The 23,605-nt window shown below is 44.3% G+C and overlaps 1 protein-coding gene across 2 annotated transcripts in view; it reads right to left on the bottom strand.

The window, feature by feature from the left end:
* Positions 1-23,605, bottom strand: part of ror1 (receptor tyrosine kinase-like orphan receptor 1) — a 358,323-nt gene that overhangs the window by 95,676 nt on the left and 239,042 nt on the right. For both annotated transcript variants that reach the window (XM_041208398.1, XM_041208401.1), the window contains exon 2: positions 14,014-14,082. In XM_041208398.1, the coding sequence (XP_041064332.1) occupies positions 14,014-14,082 (69 nt within the window). The remainder of the gene's footprint in view (positions 1-14,013; positions 14,083-23,605) is intronic.

Genomic DNA, 23,605 nt, shown 5'->3' with positions numbered 1-23,605 from the left:
AAGGACAAAGGGGTGTTGACGGTGGTGATATTATCTAAAGGATGTGCTAATGGATCCATTAAGGGTAGAAAGCAGGGTGAGCAAGTAGCAGATGGCCCTAGTGGGAGCGGGGGAAGGAATCGAAAGGGGCTAAAAGGTGGAGGTGAAACAATAGATCAAAATAAATTTAAAAATAGGAGGGAAAAGAAAAATATATTTATAAAAAAATTATAAATTATCGGCAAAAGGGGGATCGGAAAAGGGGTGGGGTTGGAGGAGAGAGTTCATGATCTGAAATTGTTGAACTCAATGTTCAGTCCAGAAGGCTGTAAAGTACCTAGTCGGAAGATGAGGTGCTGTTCCTCCAGTTTGCGTTGAGCTTCATTGGAACATTGCAGCAAGCCAAGGACGGACATGTGGGCATGAGAGCAGGGTGGTGTGTTGCAATGGCAAGTGACAGGGAGGTCTGGGTCATGCATGCGGACAGACCGAAGGTGTTCTGCAAAGCGAATACCCAGTCTGCGTTTGGTTTCTCTAATATAGAGGAGACCGCGTTGAGAGCAACAAATGCAGTAGACTAAATTGAGGGAAGTACATGTGAAGCGCTGTTTCACTTGAAAGGAGTGTTTGGGCCCTTGGACGGTGAGGAGGGAGGAAGCAAAGGGTTGCACCTTCTGCGGTTGCATGGGAAGGTGCCGTGGGAGGGGGTTGAGGTGTAGGGGCTGATGGAGGAGTGGACCAGGGTGTCCCAGAGGGAACGAACTTCACTTGCACTTTCCTCAATTTATTTCAATCTATTGTTTCATCTCCACCTTTTAGCCCATTTTGATCCCTTCCCCTGACTCCCACCCGCCATCTGCCACTTGCTCGTCCTGCTTTCTACCCTTAAAGGATCCATTAGCACATCCTTTAGACAATATCACCACTGTCAACACCCCTTTGTTCTTTTGTCTATGACATCTTTGGCAGTCTCTTCTTGGCCTCCACCTATCATTGGCCCCCTATCGAGCTCTACCTGTCCCATCCATTCCCCTCTACCAACTTATATTTCATCTCATTTCTTTGAGTCTTAGTTCTGATGAAGGGTCATACAGACTCGAAACGTCAACTGTATCCCTCTCTGCAGATGCTGTCAGACCTGCTGAGTTTTTCCAGGTATTTTTGTTTTTGTTCTAGAGTTCCAGCATCCGCAGTATTTTCCTTTTATTTTATACTGCTGTCTTTCTTGTAGGCGTGCTCACAGCTGCTCAGCTAGCTATTAACACTGGCAGTTTGCTAAGGCTGGCCCAGGATATATTGACCTTTACACATCCTTTCTATCGCGGGAGCATCTCAACTTTAAAATTTTTAATATTTTGATGTGTGTGTGGATTTCAACGCCACTGGCCCAGCTGTCATCTCTGTCTATGGTAGGCCCTCAGACGGTACAGTGTTGCAAAGCTACTTGGGGTGGGTGGGGGGGATCTTCTATCAACAGGGATAATGATAAATAAAATCTTGCCTTGTGGAGGAACTTTTCTTCATATCAGAGTCTACACAAATGAGTGTGGAAAGGGTACATGGCCTTGGAGAATATTAAAGCTTTGCACAATTCTCTCTTCGGCAATCCCAATGCATTTCACTATGAGGGCATGAGATAGTGATAAGCAGCAGTGACTCTTGTTATCTTTTCTCCCTCTAGTCTACGGATGTGAAAGCCATTGCAACACTTGCACAGCCGTTGGGCTTTTATGTGGAGACAGTAACCCTGTATGCCCAGTTTAACGGTTAAAAGCAAGCCAGTCTCCACCTGGCCAGGAAGGCCCAACGTGATTTAATGGCCATCAGCTGTTAATTCGCTGAGGTCAAGACTGCTGCCCCCATCTGGGAAGAAGTCCTGCTTCTAAGAGCTGCCAGCAGGCTGGCAGCTCTACAGTCCTGGCTGCACAACTGAGAGGTGTGGCCACTGCTGGAACTGCAGTTCACTATGTGGATCATCGCTGGGCTCTGATACCAAGCAAGATGGTTTAGGGTGAGGGGTGGTAGAACGAGTGGGGACAGCACGGGGGGTGATCAAGTGGGGGCAGCAAGTACATTTGTGGGGGCATGGGCCGGTGGTGGGGGGTTGGGGGGGGGGGGGGGGGGGGGGGGGGGGGGCTCAGTTAGGCACAAGGTGCCCAAACAGGAAGGAAACCGCCAAGCCCATAGTCAGGTGACCAGGGATTAACTAGCCCCGCCACGTGCTGTGGACCTCCACTGGTAAAATACCAGTGGTGGTAAGAGGAGGCCCTTAAGTGACCACTAATTCACTACTTAAGGACTTAAATTGGCCTAAGGGTAGGCAGGCACCCGAAAGCTCCCTAGCTACTGGTAAAATTCCAGCAGAAAATTTCAACAGGTATGGCACTTCTCGCCATGCTAACCAATTTTATGCCCTCTCTGCCTGCAAGCCTGCTTCCAGGGGAATGTAAAACACTGCCCAATATTTCAGTGAGCGGTAGAAAAATGGTGGGAACAGTTAGTTTTGATTCACTGAGATGCAAATTAGATAGATTTTGTTCAGAAAATACTATTTTGGGATAGAGTATATGAGTAACTTGAGACATAACATGTGATAAATGTAGAATGCGTGGAAGGAAAAAGTCAACTTCGAACCCACGGTTCCCAAAGCTCTCCACCACTGGGGTTTTCCTCACGTCATGTCTGGGTCTACTGTAGACTAATTGATAGCGGTTGATTGTTACAATTAGTTAACAACTCCATTATGGTTGCATTATGCAACTACTAGGATGGGAGAAAGCAAATGATTTGGACCTTGCTGGGCTTTTTTCATCCAGCAAGCCCTGTGCTCAGCAGCAAAGGAGATCAGGATCAAAACTGAAACCTTCCTGTTTTGTACCACATTTAAGCCAATGTGTTTAATCCCTAATCACTGGAATGATTATTTCTTGCCAAGTTTTGTAACTGATGCTCAAGAACACTGGCCTTTAGCTAACTCACTGCAAATCTCGTTTTCTTAGCCTCCATTACTAGTTGATCTCTCAAGTTCTTGATAAAAAGTGACAAATATTTTATTATTGCTAAAAAAAGAGACATGGCCAAACTTTTCATCTTGGACTCATCAGGACACTCGCAAGAATACCAATCTAAAGGGGAAAGCAACAATTTATGCTGATTGGCTGGCAAGCGGCGTTGTCATGGAGAATGCACCATTGATGGTGACTGACAGTTAACTGCCAAGCATTGTTTGAAATTTTAACCAGGCAGCTTGACCCTGATTGATCAAGGCATTGCCCTAAGAAATGAGTCAGTGAATGACTGTCACTTATTTTGTTTAGCTGAAACAGGAGCACTGTATGTACATGCCCTTTCTGTCTGCAAAGAACAGGGCTCTGTGTATTAATATACATAGCTTCCAGTACACACACATGCATTACACTGTGAGCCAGACTGACAATCTTAAATTGGTTGTCAGCAAAATTCTTAGCACATTGAGGAATATTTAACAAACATTTTACGACACAAAACTGGGTGGGATTGTGAGTTGTGAGGAGGATGCAAGGAGGCTTCAGAGCAATTTACAGGAGTTGAGTGTGTGGGCAAACACATGGCAGATGCAGTATAACATGGACATATGTGATAATATGCGGATAATACATGGATAATACGCTTCGGTGTGAAAAACAGAAAGGCAGAGTGTTATTTAAATGGTGATATATTGGGAAATGTGGATGTACAAAGGGATCTGGGTGGCCTTGTACACCAGTCAATGAACGTAAACAGGCAGGTGCAGCAAGCAATTAGGAAGGCAAATGGAATGTTGGCTTTCATTGCAAGAGGATTTGAGTTCAGAAGTAGGGATGTCTTACTGCAGTTATACAAGGCCTTGGTGAGACCACACCTGGAGTATTGTGTGCATTTTGGTCTCCCTACCTAAGAAAGGATATAGTTGCCATAGAGGGAGTGCAGCGAAGGTTCACAAGGCTGATACGAGGGATGGCAGGACTGTCATATGAGGAGAGATTGATTCGACTGGGCCTGTATTCACTAGAGTTTAGAAGGATGAGAGGGGATCTGATTGAAACGTATAAAATTCCAACAGGGCTAGACAGACTAGTTGCAAGGAGGATATTTCCCCTGGTTGGGGAGTCTAGAACCAAGGGCCACAGTCTCAGGATATGGGGTAGGCCATTTAAGACTGAGATGAGGAAAAGTGTCTTCACTCAGGGTGGTCAGTCTGTGGAATTCTCTACCACAGAAGGCTGTGGAGACCGGGTCACTGAATATATTCAAGAAAGAAATTAATAATTTTTTTGGATTTAGGGGCATCAAGGGGTATGAAGAGAAAGCAGGAATATGATGTTGAGATAGAGGATCAGCCATGATCATATTGAATGGCGGAGCAGGCTCGAAGGGCCTACTCCTGCTCCTAGTTTCTATGTTTCTAAATGTCTTCCAATCGTAGAATCACATCAAATGTTGGACACTGGGTATTGAGTTTTGCAAGCATGGGCTGGCTGGGTACAGTCTTTACCCTGCCCATTGTGAAAAAACATGTACATACATTGTGCCTGTCTCAGCTAAACAAAATAAGTGACAGCTTTTTGTTGTCTCATTCCTCAGATCAAGCTGCCAGGTTTAAATTTCAAACAATGCTTGGCAATTAAGCAACAGTCACTATCAGTGGTGCATTCTCTATGGCAATGCCACATGCCAACCTATCAGCACTCTCTTCACATACAGTATAAACTGTTGTTTTCCCCCTTATATTGGTATTTTTGTGAGTGTCCTGATGAGTGCAAGATGAAAAGCTTAGACATGTCTCTTTTTTCAGCAGCACTCAAGTTCTGTACTACCAAATGACTATAAATCTTTTATGTTATAATTTCATGGAATTGTACCATTTCTCCTCAAAGTTAAAAGCTCACCTCCCCCTTCTCTACTCTGGCAGAATTTCAAATCCTTTTGTGCTGTTATGCGGTATTTTAAATAACAGATCATAAAAAACCTTTCAGGTTCTTGCATTAAAAGGAAAATTAATATTTGCTACCAATGTCCTATGTCCTGTACAGGACAAAAAAAGCAGGACAAATCCAACCCAGCCAATTACCGTCCCATCAGAAAAATGATGGAAGTGGTCATCAACAGTGCTCTCAAGTGGCACTTGCTTAGCAATAACCTGCTCACTGACACTCAGTTTGGGTTCTGCCAGGGTCACTCAACTTCTGACCTCACTATAGCTTTGGCTCAGAATTGGACTGAGTGTGGTACCAAGGAGTTCTAGCAAAACTAGAGTCAATGGGAATCAGGGGGGAAACACTCAGCTGGTTGGAGTCATACCTAGCTCAAAGGAAGATGGTTGTGGTTGTTAGAGGTCTGTCATCTCAGTTCCAGCACATCACTGCAAGAGTTCCTCAGGGTAGTGTCCTAGGCCCAACCATCTTCAGCTGCTTCATCAATGACCTTCCTTCCATCATAAGGTTAGAAGTAGGGATGTTTGCTGATGATTGCACAATGTTCAGCCCTATTCACGACTCCTCAGGTACTGAAGCAGCACATGTCCAAATGCAACCAGATCTAGGCAATATCCAGGCTTGGGCTGACAAGTGGCAGGTAACATTCACGCCACACAAGTGCCAGGTAATGGTCATCTCCAACAAGAGAGAATCTAACCATCGTCCCTTGACATTCCCATCACCAAATGTCCTTTTGGAAAGAAAATCTGCTGTCCTTACCTGGTCTAGCCTACATGTGACTCCAGACCCACAGCAATGTGGTTGACTCTTAGATGCCCTCTGAACAAGGGCAATTAGGAATGGGCAATAAATCCTGGAATAGGCAGTACCGCCCACACTCCATGAACGAATATAAAAAAAAATCCCCCACTGTCAACATCCTGTGGGTTACCATTGACCAGAAACTAAACTGGACCAGCCATATAGATAATATGGCTACAAGAGCAGATCAGAGGCTAGAAACCCTGTGGCAAGTAACTTACCTCCTGACTCCCCAAAGCCTGTCCACCATCGACAAAGCTCAAGTCAGGAGTGTGATGGAATACTCAACGCTTGCCTGGATGAATGCAGCTCCAACAACACTCAAGAAGTTTGACACCATCCAGGGCAAAGCAGCCCAATTGATTCCACAAACATTCACTCTCTCCACCACTGATGAACAGTGGCAGCAGTGTGCACTATCTATAAGATGCACTGCAAAAATTCACCATGGCTCCTTAGGCAGCATCTTCCAAACTCACAACCACTACCATCTAGAAGGGCAAGGGCAGCAGATACATGGGAACACCGTCACCTAGAATTCCCCTTCACCATCCTGAGTTGGAAATATATCACCGTTCCTTCACTGTCGCTGGGTCAAAATCCGAGAACTCTCTCCCTAACAGCACTGTGGGTGTACCTACATCACAGACTGCAGTAGTTCAAGAAGGCAGCTCACCACCACCTTCTCAAGGGCAATTAGAGATGGGCAATTAATGCAGACCTAGCCAGCAATGCCCACCTCCCGTAAATGAATTAAAAAAAAATAGGCTATGACCTCTTCCCTGCCTTTTCTCTGTTTTTTGAGGGGGTAAATTTTCCATTTCTTCTTTCCCTGCCCTCAAAAACACTTAACGCCATATTTAAAGCCATAGGCCTGAATTTTACCCTTGATGGACGGCGTGAATGGCAGGCCCGTGACCAGCTGGGAAACGTGCCCCACAATTGGCCCCCGACCGCAATTTAACAATGGCTGGCCAATTAAGGCCCACCCAGCGTGAAACACGTCTTCCCCGTGGTTGTGAAGGGCCAGGTGGGGGCGGGGGCCTATCGGCTGCTGCATCCAATGGCGGCCCGGCGGCCGGTTCAAAAACAGCACAGGCAGCTCCTTGAAGTCTGCCAGGGAAGAACATATTTGCAACATTCTAAACCAGTGCAGCTGGAGACACCAGGCAAGAGGGCAAGTTGGATGGGCACTTGGACCTTCGCTTTACCGACGAGTGCCTTGCCGTCCTCTGGGAGGAGGTGGCTGCCAGGAGGGACAATCTTGTCCCCAGAGGTGGGAGGAGGAGGCACCGCACCTCACAAAGAGACCATGGGAGATGTCAGCACTGGTCAGTGGCCACGATGCTGTGTGGTGCACATGGTGCAGTGCTGCGAAAGGTTTAATGACCTGCTGTGCACAGGAAGGGTGAGTACCATGTTGGCATGGATCATATGTTGAAGTGCTAAAGTCTGGCTTCTCATGCACCTGGGTCACTCGCACTCTTTGAACCAGGCACCAACGCAGATATCAGCACCTCAGTGGGTGTTAGATCGTTCACTAGAATGTAGTTGCACAGCAGTGAGGGCACTTCACACTTACTTGAGGAGGAGGTGGAGGCAGAGAGTGCCCAGGGCACTGGCAGTCAGAGGACTGCTGGAGACCAGGACAATGCTGAGACGAAGGCAGGTGATGAGCCTCTGAAGTCATCCATTAGGTGGCAGATGCTGGATGTCCAATGGGATATGTGGGAGGATCTGGTGGAAATCCATGAGGGCATGCGTCTCCGTTGTGGAGGAGTCCACGTGGACCATCAGCACTGCGTTGGCCCTCATGGCCGTGTGCACGGCCTCCTCCATTGAGAGAGTGGCAACTGTCATGGACAGGCAGCTCCAGGAAGAGAATCAGGGGTTCCTGGGGTTGCGCTCAGGCCTGCAAGCCCTCACACGGACAATGACCTCAGGTGGTTAGTGCCAATGTGGGAGATGGATGTGGCACCCAATATCCCAGCTAGGTGCCCATACATCAATGGTGAGCGGGAAGATCCAGAGTGTCCTCACATTGGTGCATAACCTGCTTGTTGTCTCTGCAGGCTCCTCTCAGGGTGATCTGGATGAGGGCAGCAGTTCCTCCACCCGATGAGGCTGTGGCGTCCAATGAGGCTGTGATGACTGGGGAGATGCCAGCCGTGCACTGGCTGCTCCCTCCCAGGCGGGGCCATCACAGGCTCCATTGGCCAGAGGACGACCAAGACACCAGAGTTAGCAGGCTATCTCCACTGCCATCGAGGTGGGGGCACCAAGATGTGGCATTCGCAAACCTAAGTTTAAGGCACCATAAGCACAAGAGGGACTGGTCACCGGTGATCTTCTGTTGTGTAATGTTTGTTTATGTTTACTAGTCTGGAAATGAAGACCGGAGAAGGTTATGTTAATTTGTTTGGATTGTCAAAATTAGATAAATTTTGTTTTTGTCATAATGGCCTGAGTATGCTTCACCTTTTTATTTTTTTTTGGTGCAGGGTACGCCAGTATGTAAAGCTGGATGTGAGTGGCTCTAAACTTTATCGCACAGGCACTGGGTGGACTTTGGGTTCAACTGAAAGGGCCATTTCAGACATCCGGGATGGAGGCAGTAGCTCTGGCATGAGATGGTACCAGATCTTTCGCAACCTAGCTGAAGGAGCATTGGATCAAGGCATCCCTGGTGTCCCTGTGTCCCTGGAGGGTACCAAGATCTGCCTCCATGTTCTCCTCACCCTGCTTCTCTTCTGACTCACTACTGGATTCATCCTCTGTGGTCTGTGCAGCTGTGTCAAGATCCTGTTCCTCCAGTGGGTTCACTCTTGCCCATGCCAGATTGTGAAGAGCGCAGCATACAACCATGATCAGTGACACCCACTCTGGGGGGGTACTGTAGTCCACTCCCTGAACGGTCCAGGCATCGGAAACGCATCTTGACAAGACCAATGGTCCTCCCTATCACTGCCCTTGTGGAGGCATGGCTCTCATTATAACGCTGCTTTGCCTCTGTTCTTGGGTGGTGGAGAGGCATCATAAGCCACCTTTTCAACAAATAGCCCTTGTCACCCAGCAGCCATCCACCCGGTCGGGCTGGAGCACTGAAGAGCCTCGGCACCTAGGAGAGTCTCATGATGTTCACGTCATGGGAGCTGCCAGGGTACCTTGCACAGGCTTGCAGAATTTGCATCCTGTGGTCACATAGTATCTGGACGTTCATGGAGTGGAATCCCTTCCTGTTAATGAAGACACCCAGCTGACCCCAGATGGCCACATGTGTGCAGTCAATTGCAACCTGGATGCGGAGGAACCCAGCAATTGCTGCAAAGCCTCTGGCTCGCTCAGCCTGGCTGGCCTCATTTGTAAGGTAAAGAATACAGATCAGTACCTGACTGAACAGAACTTCTGTCACCAGTTTGACGCAACTTTGGACAACTAATTGAGACTCCACAAAGATCCTCCACTGACCCCTGGAAAGAGCCAGAGACGTAGAAGTTGAGGGCCACTGTGATCTTCAGAACCACTGGCATGGAGTGTCCACCCACACAGTCGGAGCTGATCTGAGGCCCAATCATCTGACAAATGGAGGTCATGGTCTCCCTGGAAAGGCAGAGCCTCCTTTGGCATTGCACCTCAGACATATTGAGGTAGTTGCATCGCCGCCTGCAAACACTGGCAGCAGGATAGTGGCACCTTCTACCTGCTGGCCCTGCGCCAGCACCTCTCCTCCCACAGGTCGTTCCCCTGGAAGCTGCAATGGGACACCTGGCCCCGTCTCCCTTCTGACCCTCTCTTCCTCCTCAGAGGAGGTGCCATCAGTAGAGACCACAATCCCCATTACCACGGTAACAGAAGGCTGTCTGATACCTGGAAGATCCACATGGTCAAAATCCTCCGGGGGCCTTGGAGACACCAATGAATCCTGAAATGAAGCCTGAAAATGCTAAGAATGAAGCTCAGAACTAAGATGAAGCTGTTTTGTTCAAATAAGCAGCAAACTATCTCCTAAACTCTTCATTACTCACACTGGCAACGCTGCTGACCCCTTTTCTCCTGTCCTTGGATGGGGTTTTGCAAAATGTGGGATGCCCGCCTGCCCGTTTTGCCCCTGCGACAAGCGTGAAGTCGCACGGGCAACATAAAATCGGGTTCAGCTGGGTTTTTAATGGCCTTAACTGGCCTCTTAATTGATGGCAGGCTGGGCTCCAACACCCGCATGCGCCCACCAACCTGAAAGATTACATGCATGCAGATTGACATTGCGTTTTTACGCCTGATTGGGTCGGGCGTGTGTCCATCTGTGAGGTGTAAAAGTATGTCTATAGTATTTATTTACTTTGTGCTAAAGTAAAATAATGACATTACTGTAATGGACTCTTTGTAAAGTTATTGTGCATTTTACCTGATGTGGCTCATTGTCATAATTATAGGTCAACTGTTAATGGGTAACACCATGGAATAAGCAGCTACGCATTCACTGAAGCTTCAATAAGATAGACCTGCGCCACACAGTTTGTTGCTGTTGTGTGCAGTTAAACAGGGCAGATGCATGGAACCTACACTTGTATGTGGAGCCTTCAGAAGGTAAGGGGAGGAAACTAGTAGTAAAAATCATATAAAAAAAAAGGAAAAGGCACAGCAGGTTTCTGCTAGTTGTACTCCCCCACCTCTAATCATTAACTTCACCACAGGGAAGATCAAATCCCAGTTGTGTAAATTGCCTCCTCCCTCCACTCTGAGCTCCATAATTAATGTTATAAACCATTCTTGACATGTTTGCAGTGTTTTGGCTTGAGGTTCAATCCTGCCGTATCGATCTATAACCACAACTATTCTCTCATATTTTCCCGCTGCATATGCGATGTCTTCTCAATGCCATTGGAAAACGTTTCCTTTCTGGTATTTTATGTATTAAATTACTTTGGGAATGTTAAATGCTATTTAGGCACAGGTTGGCTGTATAATTCTGTATAATTAAAACATATGGGATAGAATTTTGCCCTTGGCATGCGGGCTCAGCGGAGGCGGGCGGGAAGCTGACCACCACGCGCAATCAGGACCAGAAGGCAATTTCACACTGGTGGGCCAATTAAGGCCCACCCGGCGTGAAATGGGAGTGGCAGTGCTCAGTGCTGCCTGTGCAGGCAGTGGGGATTGCGAGCCGGGCGTGCGTGACCTTTGCGCATGTGTACGAGTGCGTGCTATCTAATCTCCTTGAAGCAGAGAGCTGCCTCAGGGAGATTAACTGATTTTTTAAAAATTTAAGATTTTATAAATGATAGGAAACACGTCCCCTGATGTGACTCTGTCGCATTAGCAGGGACGTGTTATTAATGAAATAATAAAGTTTTTATTTAATTTTTATTTGCTTTTGGAAACCTCACCCGCCCGTGGATGAGGTTCCAAAAAGTGCAAAGGCCACTTGGCCTTTTCACCTCCCCGCCAACCGTAAGGTTGGATGGGCAGCGAAAAATTTCTTTTAATTAACTCTTTAATGGCCTTAGTAGGCCTTTTAATTCTCAGTGGGTGCACAGCCGACTCTGGCGCGTGCCCGCTGACCGAAATATCGTGCAATTGCGTGATAACGTTGGGATGCACGCCTGATGTTATCGCGCGTCATTTTACGTTTGGTCGGGCCGGGCACACGCCCACCCACCGAGCTAAAAATTTTACCCATGAAAGCAATGAGCTGCCAGCAAACATTAACAATAAAATTGGGCAACCAGTGTAATTATCTCAAATGATTTTTGAAAGTCCTTTCAAGTCTTGAAAATTAAATTTGTGACATAACAAAAATTTTTTTAAAAGATTTTTTGCGCTATGGTATCCGCAAATCCTCTATGAACATTGGAAACTTTGCAGGCACTGTAAAACACCACTCGAATTTGGAGGCTATCTTCAAATAAAAATTCTAAATTTAGATTTAATTAACAATGTAGAACCTTTTAGTAACAAAAGGTATTATTGCAGAGATATTTGGTAAACCAGGAAAGATGTAAATGACTAATTTTTTAAAACTTTCTATACTTCTTAGCCCTCATTATAAAAATCCCATCCTAAATAGATAGCATTTAAAAATGTTAGTAACAAAGATATATTTATTAGTTGATTTCCCATGTTACTGCACCATCAAGTGTGGTCTTTGGGGCAGGGCATTAGTGAACCATGGCCTTCATATGTAATTTAGCCATAATTTTAAAATTATACATTTTATGCTTCTTGTTATATTATACATTGGTTTAACATTATTTAAAGTTACGGAAATTCAGGAGACACAATACCACTGGTGTGAGTGTGTGATTACAGCATCAAATGTGGACAGAGGAATTTATGATAGAAAAAATGGTGGGGAATTCCCACGGGGATTCCTGGTCTTCTTTCACACTCCCTACAGAAACAATATAAACAGAAAATTGTGGCCATTTATGTGGTTTTCACCACTCTCGCACTGGAAAATCCCTGTGGATACTCCAGGAAAAATTATTTTACAGCAGCTAATCAAAACACAGTTACAGCCCCTCTGAGGAGATTGCTCACAAATTTCCTTCCAAATCCTTAGAGTGTATATCCGTCTCCCACCTCCGCACTGCAGCAATGACATTCCTCTCCTGTCAGAGCAATGCTATGGCAGATCTGCCAGTAATTCTTACAGATATTTATTCCCTCTTCAATTTCTTGCTCCTCTCCTGAGGCTGATGACACACTAATGGACCAGATTCCATTAGTGCAGGCTTACTTTTGTGATGGAGTGGCATCAGATTATTCATCTGTGGAAAGCATTAAAGCCAAGTCTAACCCTCACTTGAGGTCCCCACACACACATATTTTCCAACAGGGGCTCATGGGATGATAATCAGTGGTGAAAACTCTGGCAGGTTTTCCCATCCATCCCCCCTGTAGTTTCAAGGACATCGTAGCACCCCTTCCTGGATGAGATCAGCTAACTCCATATAGATCACAGACTGAATCTGGAACCTCCTGCTTGATGCAATCATGCTCACAATAGAAGCTGCATTTACTCACTGAGTTCCTGACACAGCTTTTTCATTTGTTTTTACACTTAAGAGAGCACTGGTCTTAAGAAATTTCCAATACGCTCTGGCATCAACCTCCAATATGTAGGAAAAGGGCAGCAAATCACTCAAAGATTTTCTTTCACTGTGGGTCAAAGTTCCGTCCATCACTTCACAATTACCTACAATGCCCTTGCTTCAGATCAGGAACTTACTGTGGGATTGTGCTGCACTCCTGCAAAATCACAAGCTCAACACCTGGAGCACACACATTTACTACGCAGAATTGCAGGCCATTCAGCTCAACTGGTCCTTGCCAGTATTTATGCCTCCTCCCACCCCTCTTCATCTAACCAGATCAGCATTCTTTCTCCCTAGTATGCTTGTGTAGTTTCTCCTTAAATGCACCTATGCTATTTGCCTTAACTACTCCATGTAGCGAGTTCTATATTCTATCTATTCTCTGGATAAAGAAGTTTCTCCTGAATTTCTTATTGGATTTATTGGTGATTGTCTTACATTTATGGTCATAGTTTAGGCTGCCCATACAAATGGAATCATCTTCTCTGCACCAACCCGGTCAAACCCTTCAATAATCTTAAAGGCATCGATCAGAGCATCCCTCAGCCTTCTCTTTTCTAGAGAAAAGAGTCCCAGTCTGTTAAATCTCACAATTAACATGACCAGAAAAACAGCAGGAAGAATAACAGGTGTTGGTAACAGTGGAGGTTGATGACTTTTGAAGAACACTGCAGAAAATAAAGTGAGAATAGCTTCTTTTAATTAATAGAAGAGAAAGCTAAATGAGAGGCTCAGAGGACTGTACATTATAAGATTGACAGGCTGTCCATGTAAAGTTATGTATTTTAGAATGAAGACTGTTTCATTTGAACCTAGACAATTTCACAAGTTTGACAGCTACAGAAACCTAAACTACACTGTTCTGACAGCATCAAAGCTCCAGAATTTCAAGAAAACCTTGAAACACACATCCTGTTTGAATTACAGTATCATTTTGGTGTCTCAGCATCTCAAGCCAGGCTCCAACAAAACAAATACTCAGTAAAATCACTTGCAGATGTAGACCATCCCAGAAGAATATTTCACTCCTTTTTATAGAATCTCTTTCAGTTTTACTTCCAAAATTATTAACAGCATGAATGCTATTGTACAGTATAATAAACACATGTGTGTGGAAGTTTGAGGGCTGGGGTGAGCAGCATTCTATCATTCACTGGAGCTTTACTATTTGAAAGGTTGCTTGCCTGAGTCACTGGAACTGTTCCATGCTGGGGTGGAAGGCTGCAACTGAGTTTCATCTGGTAAATCCATTCCTGGAGGAAACCAAAAGGAAACACTTATTAATGTCTACAATATTAAGTCTGAGTAAGAACCTACCATACTTCATCAAACCTACCTATCCATCAAAACCCTCTTTTGCTGTGGTGGTGAACGCCAAAAGCTTTTCATTCCTGTTTTTTGTTTAATGAATCTGTGTTGTTTGAGGTAATACATGTAATCAGAGGAAATATTCTCTGCATCCATTATTAGCATTGGGTACAGTACCACCATTACCTCCCAGAAATGTACCTTAGCCAAATTCAGTGCAACACCCACGCCACCATTTTTCACATTAGTCATCCCTTTGACTTATAAAAGTGAGATTGTTAATTATTGCCAAATCAGAGGTAGTTTTATATAGCTTCACCGTTCACTAGGAAGTGGGTTCAGACAGGCTAACTCATTTCACACTGGACCCTTATTTATATCCATCAGCAAGAGGAAATCTTCATTCCGTCAATCTCAACTGAAATGGATCCCAGGTCCCAGGAAGGAAAGGACAATGCTGCTAACCCACTGCATTACCCAACCCTCCAGATACCTTTTCCCAATCCAAATGTATTTTCTTCTTATAAGGAGCCAATTTAACTAGGCTTTTTTGAGTCAAAGAAAGAATAAGTTTATTAGTTACAAAAGGCCGACGAAAAAAATAATAGACATAACACACACACACACAAACACTCACACACACACACACACACACACACACACACAAAGACACACACAGACACACACAAACACAGACATACGCACACATACAAAAGTCAGGAATGAGAAGTTAAGAGTCCAAATAAAAGTTTAAAAAGAGTTATACAAATCAGTCCTTGGCTTGTCCATTAGGCGTAGATTGTGGTATGTTGCAGCCATTAAGTTGGGCAATTTTGGTACAACTGACTGATTCACATTCTGTTGGAGACACTTTTTGGCTTGTCCCAGAGGGAGAGATGAAATGGTTGTCTCTTCAGGGTTAACTGAAGAGGCTGTCCTGTTTCTTTCTGCTTACTGCCTGCTAGACAACTTGTCCCTAGTGAGAGAGAGTGAGAGAGAGAGAGAGATCTTGTTGTTCTTCTTCTTTCTTCTATCACTGTTAGCACTGGTTTTCAGCCAGTTTTTAACCCATTTTCTCTGTGTATTCCCAGGAGTCAGTTTTGCTTTCATCTCAGAACTTTATAACTCATTTTGATATATAAATCAACAGGAGATTGGTTTTTTTTGGATTTCTGATGAGATGTACAGGAAACAGTTCACTGACCCCACAAACACAAGAGATTAAAGCCCAGCCTTTTGCATTTTACATATCATTCATTCAAGTGTCTCTGTTTGAAGTGGGCCTTTGACACCTCTTCAGGTGCAAAATTCCATTTTCTCAGGACAGGTCTGTTAGTATAATCCACAAAGGAATTTTCCCAGAAAGTGATCCCTTTACAGGATCAGCCATCTTTTGATCAGTTCAATGTGCCCATAGGTAGTTGGGGAAACTGTAGTCCATTTTTCATGGACGGTATCCGGGAGCCTATTTTACTCCAAATGAGGTGAGGGACTCATCCATTCTTTTCCAGCCTTGAACTGGTTGACTGCAATTTTAAATTACAGATAACAAGAATATTCACCCTGAGCCAGCAGGGCCTCTTTAAATATGCAAATCAGGTTCTGATGATGCCACAACAAAAATAAAAATACCTGGAAAAACTCAGTAGGTCTGGTAGCATCTGCGGAGAGGAACACGGTTAACGTTTCGAACTCTTCGTTCTGTTGAAGAGTCATACGGACTCGAAATGTTAACTGTGCTCCTCTCCGCAGATGCTGCCAGACCTGCTGAGTTTTTCCAGGTATTTTTATTTTTGTTTTGGATTTCCAGCATCCGCAGTTTTTTGCTTTTATCCTGATGATGCCACCATGGTCCGCTCTGCTACCTTAACCTGAAGCCTGAGCAAGGGAACAGTGGAAGCTTCCTCACCAGGAAAACCTGCCAGGAACAATGGCAAGGGCCAAAAAATGCCCAAATGAGATAAGTTTGTAATTTTTTTGTCTAGTTGTCTTGTAACCGGGGGAACAGGAGTGCTGTTTTATCTGTTAACACTTCAATTAAGTGCCTTTAATTATCCTATAGGTAATATGTAATGCAAGTTGTCGTTGCTTTTGTTGTTGTTCTCCAAGATGAAACCAATGGCCAGGGAGCCACTTTCCACTGACTTCTCGGCAACGTTGGTCAGGACATCAGCAATTGTCACATTAATGAGACCTGGCAGTTAAAATTAATCCTGACCCCTGCTACTGTTCCAGGCAACTGACCACTTTTGTGGCCACATCCCTACCTGGGAGTTAAAATCATGCCCCCAATCTTACCTGGGCCATCAGCAGGACATATTGTGATTTTTTTTACAAAAATGAGAGGGGAGGGATTTGAAGATGTCTTTACTCATCTTGCTCTCATGAACCTCTTAGCTGTTGACTACAGCATGGATCAGAGGCTGCACCTTCCAGTCGGCGAGTGGGGTGCAGGGACTGCTCGCTGAAGTGTAAAATGATGCAGGGTGACGTTGGGCGTCAACCCGCATCATTTACATTCTCAGGCCGGCGAGCATACAGCAAACCAGGCTGCGCGCCCGCCGACCTGTCAATGGCCTATGAAGGCCATTAAAAAAGTATTGAAATCATTAATGGACCTGCCCGTCCAACCTTAAGGTGGTGGGCAGGTCAGGAGCTCAGCCCAGCTTCCGAAAAAACATGAAACCTCATCCACGGGCGGGATGAGGTTTCATGAGGGATTTAAAAATTTCAGAATAGTTTAAAATAAAAGTTATGGACATGTCCCAACTTATGTGACAGTGTCACGTGAGGGGACATGCCAGCGAAATTTTTTCTCATCTCTATTTAACGTTTCAAACCTGAGTCGATCTCCCTGAGACAGCACTTTGCCTCAGGGGGATCTGTGCGCTCTTTCGCGTGCATGTGTAAAAGACCGCACTCCCTGCTCAGGGAATCCCCTCGCCCGCACAGGGAGTGCATAGTGCTTCCTGGCAGACATCATGCTGGGCAGGCCTTAATTGGCCCACCCATGTAAAATGGCGGCATGCCCCCAATTGGATCAGGAACCCGCCCACCCATGACAGGGGGAAATGTTGCCCCAGGACTAGAAAGCAAATCCTTTGTTGTCTGCTCATTTTGTAAGTATACATGGAAGAAACTAAACTGAGTAGAAAACCAATTTTAAAAGGGGAAAAGTAGTAAGTATCATTTGTAGCCTGACTATAATCTCCATGGGTTACACAGGTCTCCGGCGATGTCACTCATGGCAAGCATGGTTAGGATTCCACAATGAAAAGATGCGCATATAGCTTCACGTGATGCAGGGAAGATAGATGGTTTCCCTGATTAACTTTAGAAGACAGAGCAAAATTGAAATATCTAAAATGTAGGATAGCAAAGGATTTGATGTGCAATTGGTCTTTTCTTGTTCCTTGCTTTATGTCCTAATTTCACAGCTGAGCAAGTCTCCATGAGCATGTCAGATGTCAAGGTGTGTAGATAAACACCAATGTGATACGGTATTATATTGAAATTGAATGAAGGAAGGTATCACTACTGTTGTGTTTACTCTTATTCACGCCAAATCTCAGCTCACTTCGAAACAGACCAGTCCTCACATATATCAATTCATTAAACCAATCAAAAAAGACAAAGTTGGTTTTAGTAGAAAAGATGCTTCAATTTACTATCTAATGAAACTAATATGCAGTATGAGAGACAAATTTTGCATTTTGCTTATTGATCACCCTGGGGATTTGCAGTTTATTGGATTGCCTGCTAGGGTACGCACTTAACTGTCACTTAGAGCAATCCAGTAACATGATTTGGAACCAATTTACTCTCAAATCAGATCAAACTTTATGATAATGGTGCAGCCAGATCATTCTGATGAGATTACTATGCTATCACTGTCTACCAAAGTGCGAGAATGCTTTATAATGGTATTCTTAATTTCATTCCTAAAAAAATAAGATTCTAAACTGTTTAACGGTTGGAAAAAATGCTTGGAAAAAGAGGGCAACTGTTCAGATTAGTGGATAGCACCTGTGTCCTTCTCACTAAAACGTATGCTCTGGCCTGCTCCGCAGAAAATCGAGTGTAAATCATGGAAGCAGTGGGAAGGGTATGTGCGGCGTCTACTTGTAGGAATGGGTATGGGGTTAATTGATTGAGTCTGTCGGCAGCTCACCAGTTGAAATCCAACAACCCCTTCATTTATCTAAAAATGAAAATTCCCTTCATACTTTACATGCTAAGCCAGCATCCATGTTTACTCATTAGCTTATCAAGCATATTTCTACACCTAGCTTCTTTTGATGGTTTCAAACTTGCAGTCTACTTGACTCCAAATGTAATTAAATCACACAGACAGAACCACCTATACTTACCTCCATTAATCTACTTCACAATAAACAAGAAAAATATTATGAAAATTATTATACTTTCATCACACATAGGCAAGGAGTGCCAAAGTAAATTTTCGCCAACCAACATGAAGAGAAGTGGCAGAAAATCTCACTGTAATCAGCATTGTCATTAGGACTCGGTTGCATTGAAGGGTGAAAAATATTAATCTGACTAGGACTGTGAAGTTAATGACTCCTGCTTATATCTCTCATACTTTCAGTAGAATCTAATTTTAGTTCCAGCACTCTGAACCCATCCCTTCCAAGATTCCCATAGTTCCATGCAAGTCACCAGGGAAGAATTCACTGCACCGTTTCTCTGTTTGCACTCATCCTCAAAACCAACAATGCTCTCACCACAACTTCACCCTCGCGGTCACACATGCTGTTTCTTCTTGCCTCATATATTCAGAGCTCTTCAACATAGCACATATTTATACACTTCCACTCTTCATGCAGGAAAAGCTGGCACTCAACAGAAGGGAATATACCAGAAGGGAATATACTATGTGGGGGAGATGGTACATTGGTAATGTCACTGGACTATTAATCCAGCAGCCCAGGCTAATCTTCTGGGGACAAGAGTTCAAATCTCATCACAGCAACTGGTGGAATTTAAATTAAATTAATAATCTGGAATTGAAAAGCTAGTCTCAATAATGGTGAGCATGAAATCATTGATTGTCGTAAAAACCCTTCTGGTTCACTAATGTTCTTTAAGTAAGGAAATCTGCCATCCTTACCTGGTCTGGCCTGCATGCAACTCCAGACTCGCAGCAATGTGGTTGACTCTTAATTAGCCTCTGAAATGGTCTGGCAAGCCACTCAGTTCAAGGGCAATTAGGAAGGGGAAACAAATGTTGGCCTTGCCACATTCCATGAAAGAATATTAAAAAAAACTGGAGGAGATCCTGTCCCTCTATGGACACAGACACCTATGGAAGAGGCTAACATTGACGTTATTGATAGACAGAGACCGCACAGCATTGGAGGTGGGCAGACTGATAGGCACACATAGCAAGGGGTTGAGCATCCTTCCTTCCCACTCAACTCTCTCACCCAGACATTAAGCATGACAACCTGGTGGTGCATTTTGCTACCACTCATCTGCTACTGTCCACCGTTGTCGCTATTTGCTAACCTTTATCCCTCTGCCATATCTCTCAGTCCAGATGAACGGAGCCTTGCAGTCACCCAACCGATGAGGAGAATCCTCCAGAAGATGTAATATCATTCACTTTGACTTTCATAAGCACCGGCACAGAAATGGGTACAGAAATAGGTGGTGAGTTAGAGGGTCTGGCAATGGATGACTCTGAGCACAACTGAGCAGGTCCAGATCACAATGGATAGAACTGGTCCAGGAAACAGCTCACACAAGAGACAGTTAACAATCTACAAAATTAAAAACTATAGATGCTGGAAATATGAAATTAATTCTAATGAATGACCTTTGATCTGAAACGTTAACTGTTTCTCTCTCCACAGCTGCTGCCAGACCTGTTGGGTATTCCCAGCATTTTCTGTTTTTATTTCAGCTCATATCCTAATGTTGCTGAAGAGGACAGACATGCAGAATTTAGGTTCCCATCCTTTAAAAGAAAGATGCCAGCAATAACAGAATGCACTGGATTATTTGTCAGCAAGCTTCTCAAACATAACAGAGTGTATGGAGATGTTCAGTAGAAGTGCTGAGCTGCAGTCCAATAGCAGGGGCAGCTGGCAATGGGAATAGACCATATTGCCTTCTTTCATGAAAACAAGTCTGGACCCAAACAACCCCAGCTGAATCCAGACACTGCCAAAAATCTTCATACAGGTCCTCTCAGACCTGAGCACCTAGTGGTCACCAACTACAATCATCTCCTGAGCCCTTAGCTGAACAGCCTTCCACCTCCCATACTGCAACCACTGGGGGAGCTATTGTGTTCCATTGTTTGGTGTTTGGTTGTGTGTGTCTGTTGCCTGCTCACTGTGCTGTGTGCTGTGAGTCAAGTCTGTAGGTGTGGTGACAAGGAAACTGAAACAAGCAGTAAACATGAGAAAGCGGACATTTTAAACGTTGCAATAAAATGCCTGTTCACACACAGAACCTGGTAGGAGTTCTCTCTGCGCATCCCTGAGGCATAAAATGCAATATCTGGTGATGAAGATAGACAAAAGTTTAAATTTACTGGCTCCAGCACCTTTCTTTTCTTCACCGGGACATCCATCCATGCCATTGGATCAATGGGTTCCAGGGTTCAAAACCTATTTGGCGGTGACATGTGTGGACAGTCTGCAGGTAACAGGGACCTGCAAGAAGGCAATACTCGCCAATTGCCTCAGTGCAGGCGGCCAGCGAGCTTTCTAGTCAGATCATAGAAGAAACATCTACATCTGATACGGCAGTAAGAGTTCCCATAAAATACTTTGGGCCAAAGAAAAGCGTGATGATCAAATGATATACATTCCACCAGAGATGCCAGTGAAATGGTGAGCCCATAAAACAATAATGGCAGCGTTGTGGCAATTGACTTCCACATGCAAATTTGGCACTCTATCCAACAAACTAATTTGTGATCAACTTACTGAAAAGAACTTAAATTCCACGAATTAGGGAATGCCTCCTCATGGAGGATGATGATTTAACCTCGGAAAAAGCCACAACCAAATTGAATCCACCTTGTTTGGTTTGAAGAGGTTACACAGAAATGCACCCTTGGGCTCGGAGGGTTGCAAACACAGCTCGCTCACCCAGCTCAAGTTCAAGGGTGACGGGCAAAGAGACCTCAGCTGTCTCATCAATGCTTACTCCAAGTACTCTTAAAACATGTGCCTAAATTGTGGAGTTACCCATCAATTCACACCATGTCCAACTTGATGGAAAAAGTGTAACTCATGCTCAAAAATGAACTACTTCGCAAAAGTGTGTAGGGCATTGAAGAAGTTCATCAGTTCGACACTTGGAGGTATCTATTCCCAAGAATGAAACACAGCATGTGTACATCATCATGGACAGTAAAGCACCAGGTCATTTAAGGATTGCTCAGTCAAGATCGCGGGAATTTCAATATCACTTCTCATCAATGTTGATGCAAAAGTATCTATATTAAGCAACAAACTGCCATTGTTACTATTTGCAACTTTCTCTCACTCCTGTGACAGACACTTTTCATGCTTACGATGACTTGATTATTCTAGTTTTGGGAATGACCACGGCTCTAGTGTGCGACAAGAATGTCACCCTAGGCAGGTTCGTTCTACATGGTCAAAAGCAAAAGCCATATGGAAGTAAATCTTTTTGATAAGCTTAGATTCAAATTTGAGGACTCCATAGAGCACACACTAACCTGATGAATGACATTAACTACGCACAAAAGCATCCTTCCTTATTTGCCAGATTTGGGGAGGTTAAGGTCTGTTGCTCATGTCAACACATCAGTTCCACCAGTTTTGCAAATTGTTATTTGCAATCTATGTCAAAGGAGGTGGAAAGACTTGAAGCAGATGATATTGAGCGAATCAACTCATCTCCATGGATATTGAATCTAGTCACTGCACATGCAAAAATGGAGAATTTAGACTATATGTTGACCTTAAGGTGGTCAAAAAAGCAATAATCCCAGACAATTATCCACTTATTACAATCAAAGAATTATCAGCATCCTTCCATGACTCCACAGTTTTTCATGAAGCTCAAATGAGGCTGTGTTATCTCCAGATATCATTAGCAGAGCAAAGCCAATATTTTACAGCATTTGTTACTCACAAAGATGTGTTTCAGTACTGCAGAATGCCCCAGGGCCTAAGTTCAGCACCTCATGCACTCCAGAAGATCATTTCTTCCGTCTTGTCAGACATTAAGGGGACGCTCAACCTATTCAATGACATTGTTGTCCATGGAAGAATGGAAGAGACTAAGCTGAACATGATCAGCAGCACTCACTTGACTTGTACAACACAACTTGATGTTCAACAAGAACAAGTATAAATTCATGGGATCCAAGACTGACTTTCTAGGGTACAGAGTGGCAATAGCTGGAGTAAAGTCTACACATTTCAAAGTCAAAGCCATTCATGCACTTCTGACCCTGTTTAACGTGAAAACGTTGGCATCGTTCCTCGGTATTACCAACTTTTATCACAAATTTGTTCCTAAATATACAGAAATCATGGCACCTCTTTGAAAGCTACTGCGCAAAGATGTAAATGGAAATCGGCAATTGCACAGCAAACAGTGTTTGACAGGTTAAAAGTGAAGATAGCATCTCTGCTAGTCCTCATGCATTTCAACCCACACATGGAAACATATGTCACAACGGATGTATCAGGAAACACAATTGGAGCTGTACTTTCACATTACACTGAAGGAAGCAAACGACCAATTGCTTATGCATCACATCCATTGTTGGAAACTGAACGCAAGTGCTCTACTGAAAAGCAGGAAACACTTGCCTGAATCTATGCTTGTGAACATTGGCACATGTAACTGTCTGCTAGAAAGTTCACTCTCTGCACGGATCATAAAGTGCTGACTGCATTATTAGCCACGTCAGGATCAGGTCATCAACCTCTATTCATCTACAGATGGTTAGAATGTCTTCATCAGTACAACTTAGAGGTTGAGTACCTTGCAGATTCACACAACTGAGTCGCTGACATTCCTAGCCAGAGTACTATTGCAAACAGCATTAGCGATAGCGAAGTGACATGCAACATTGAAAACAACATGACTGCAGTGATTTCACATGCGACCGCAAATCTTGTTATGCCAGAGTAGTTGAAGGCAGAGCCAGTGACGGACAACATACTGCAGAAAGTAAACCGGTATCTAAAAACTGAGTGGGCTCACAAAGAGGTAGAACTGGTCCTGTATTGCAGAGTATGCAATGTGCTTGCATTTTTTGATGACAACTTTATTGCACGTGGAACTTGAGCAGTTATCCTGAAAGTGCTTCAGCAACTTATATTGCATCTTGCTCATGAAGGGCATCTGAGTGTCGAAAAATCTGTTAAACTGTGTTCCGCATCTCTACAACTGACCCCGTCACCAACAAAACCATGGCAACAACTCCAAGTAGTTTTTTTTGGAGAAGTG

The sequence above is a fragment of the Carcharodon carcharias genome, chromosome 16 (assembly GCF_017639515.1).
Source record: "Carcharodon carcharias isolate sCarCar2 chromosome 16, sCarCar2.pri, whole genome shotgun sequence".
Lineage (NCBI taxonomy): Eukaryota > Metazoa > Chordata > Chondrichthyes > Lamniformes > Lamnidae > Carcharodon > Carcharodon carcharias.
This window is presented reverse-complemented; position numbering and strand designations above follow the sequence as displayed.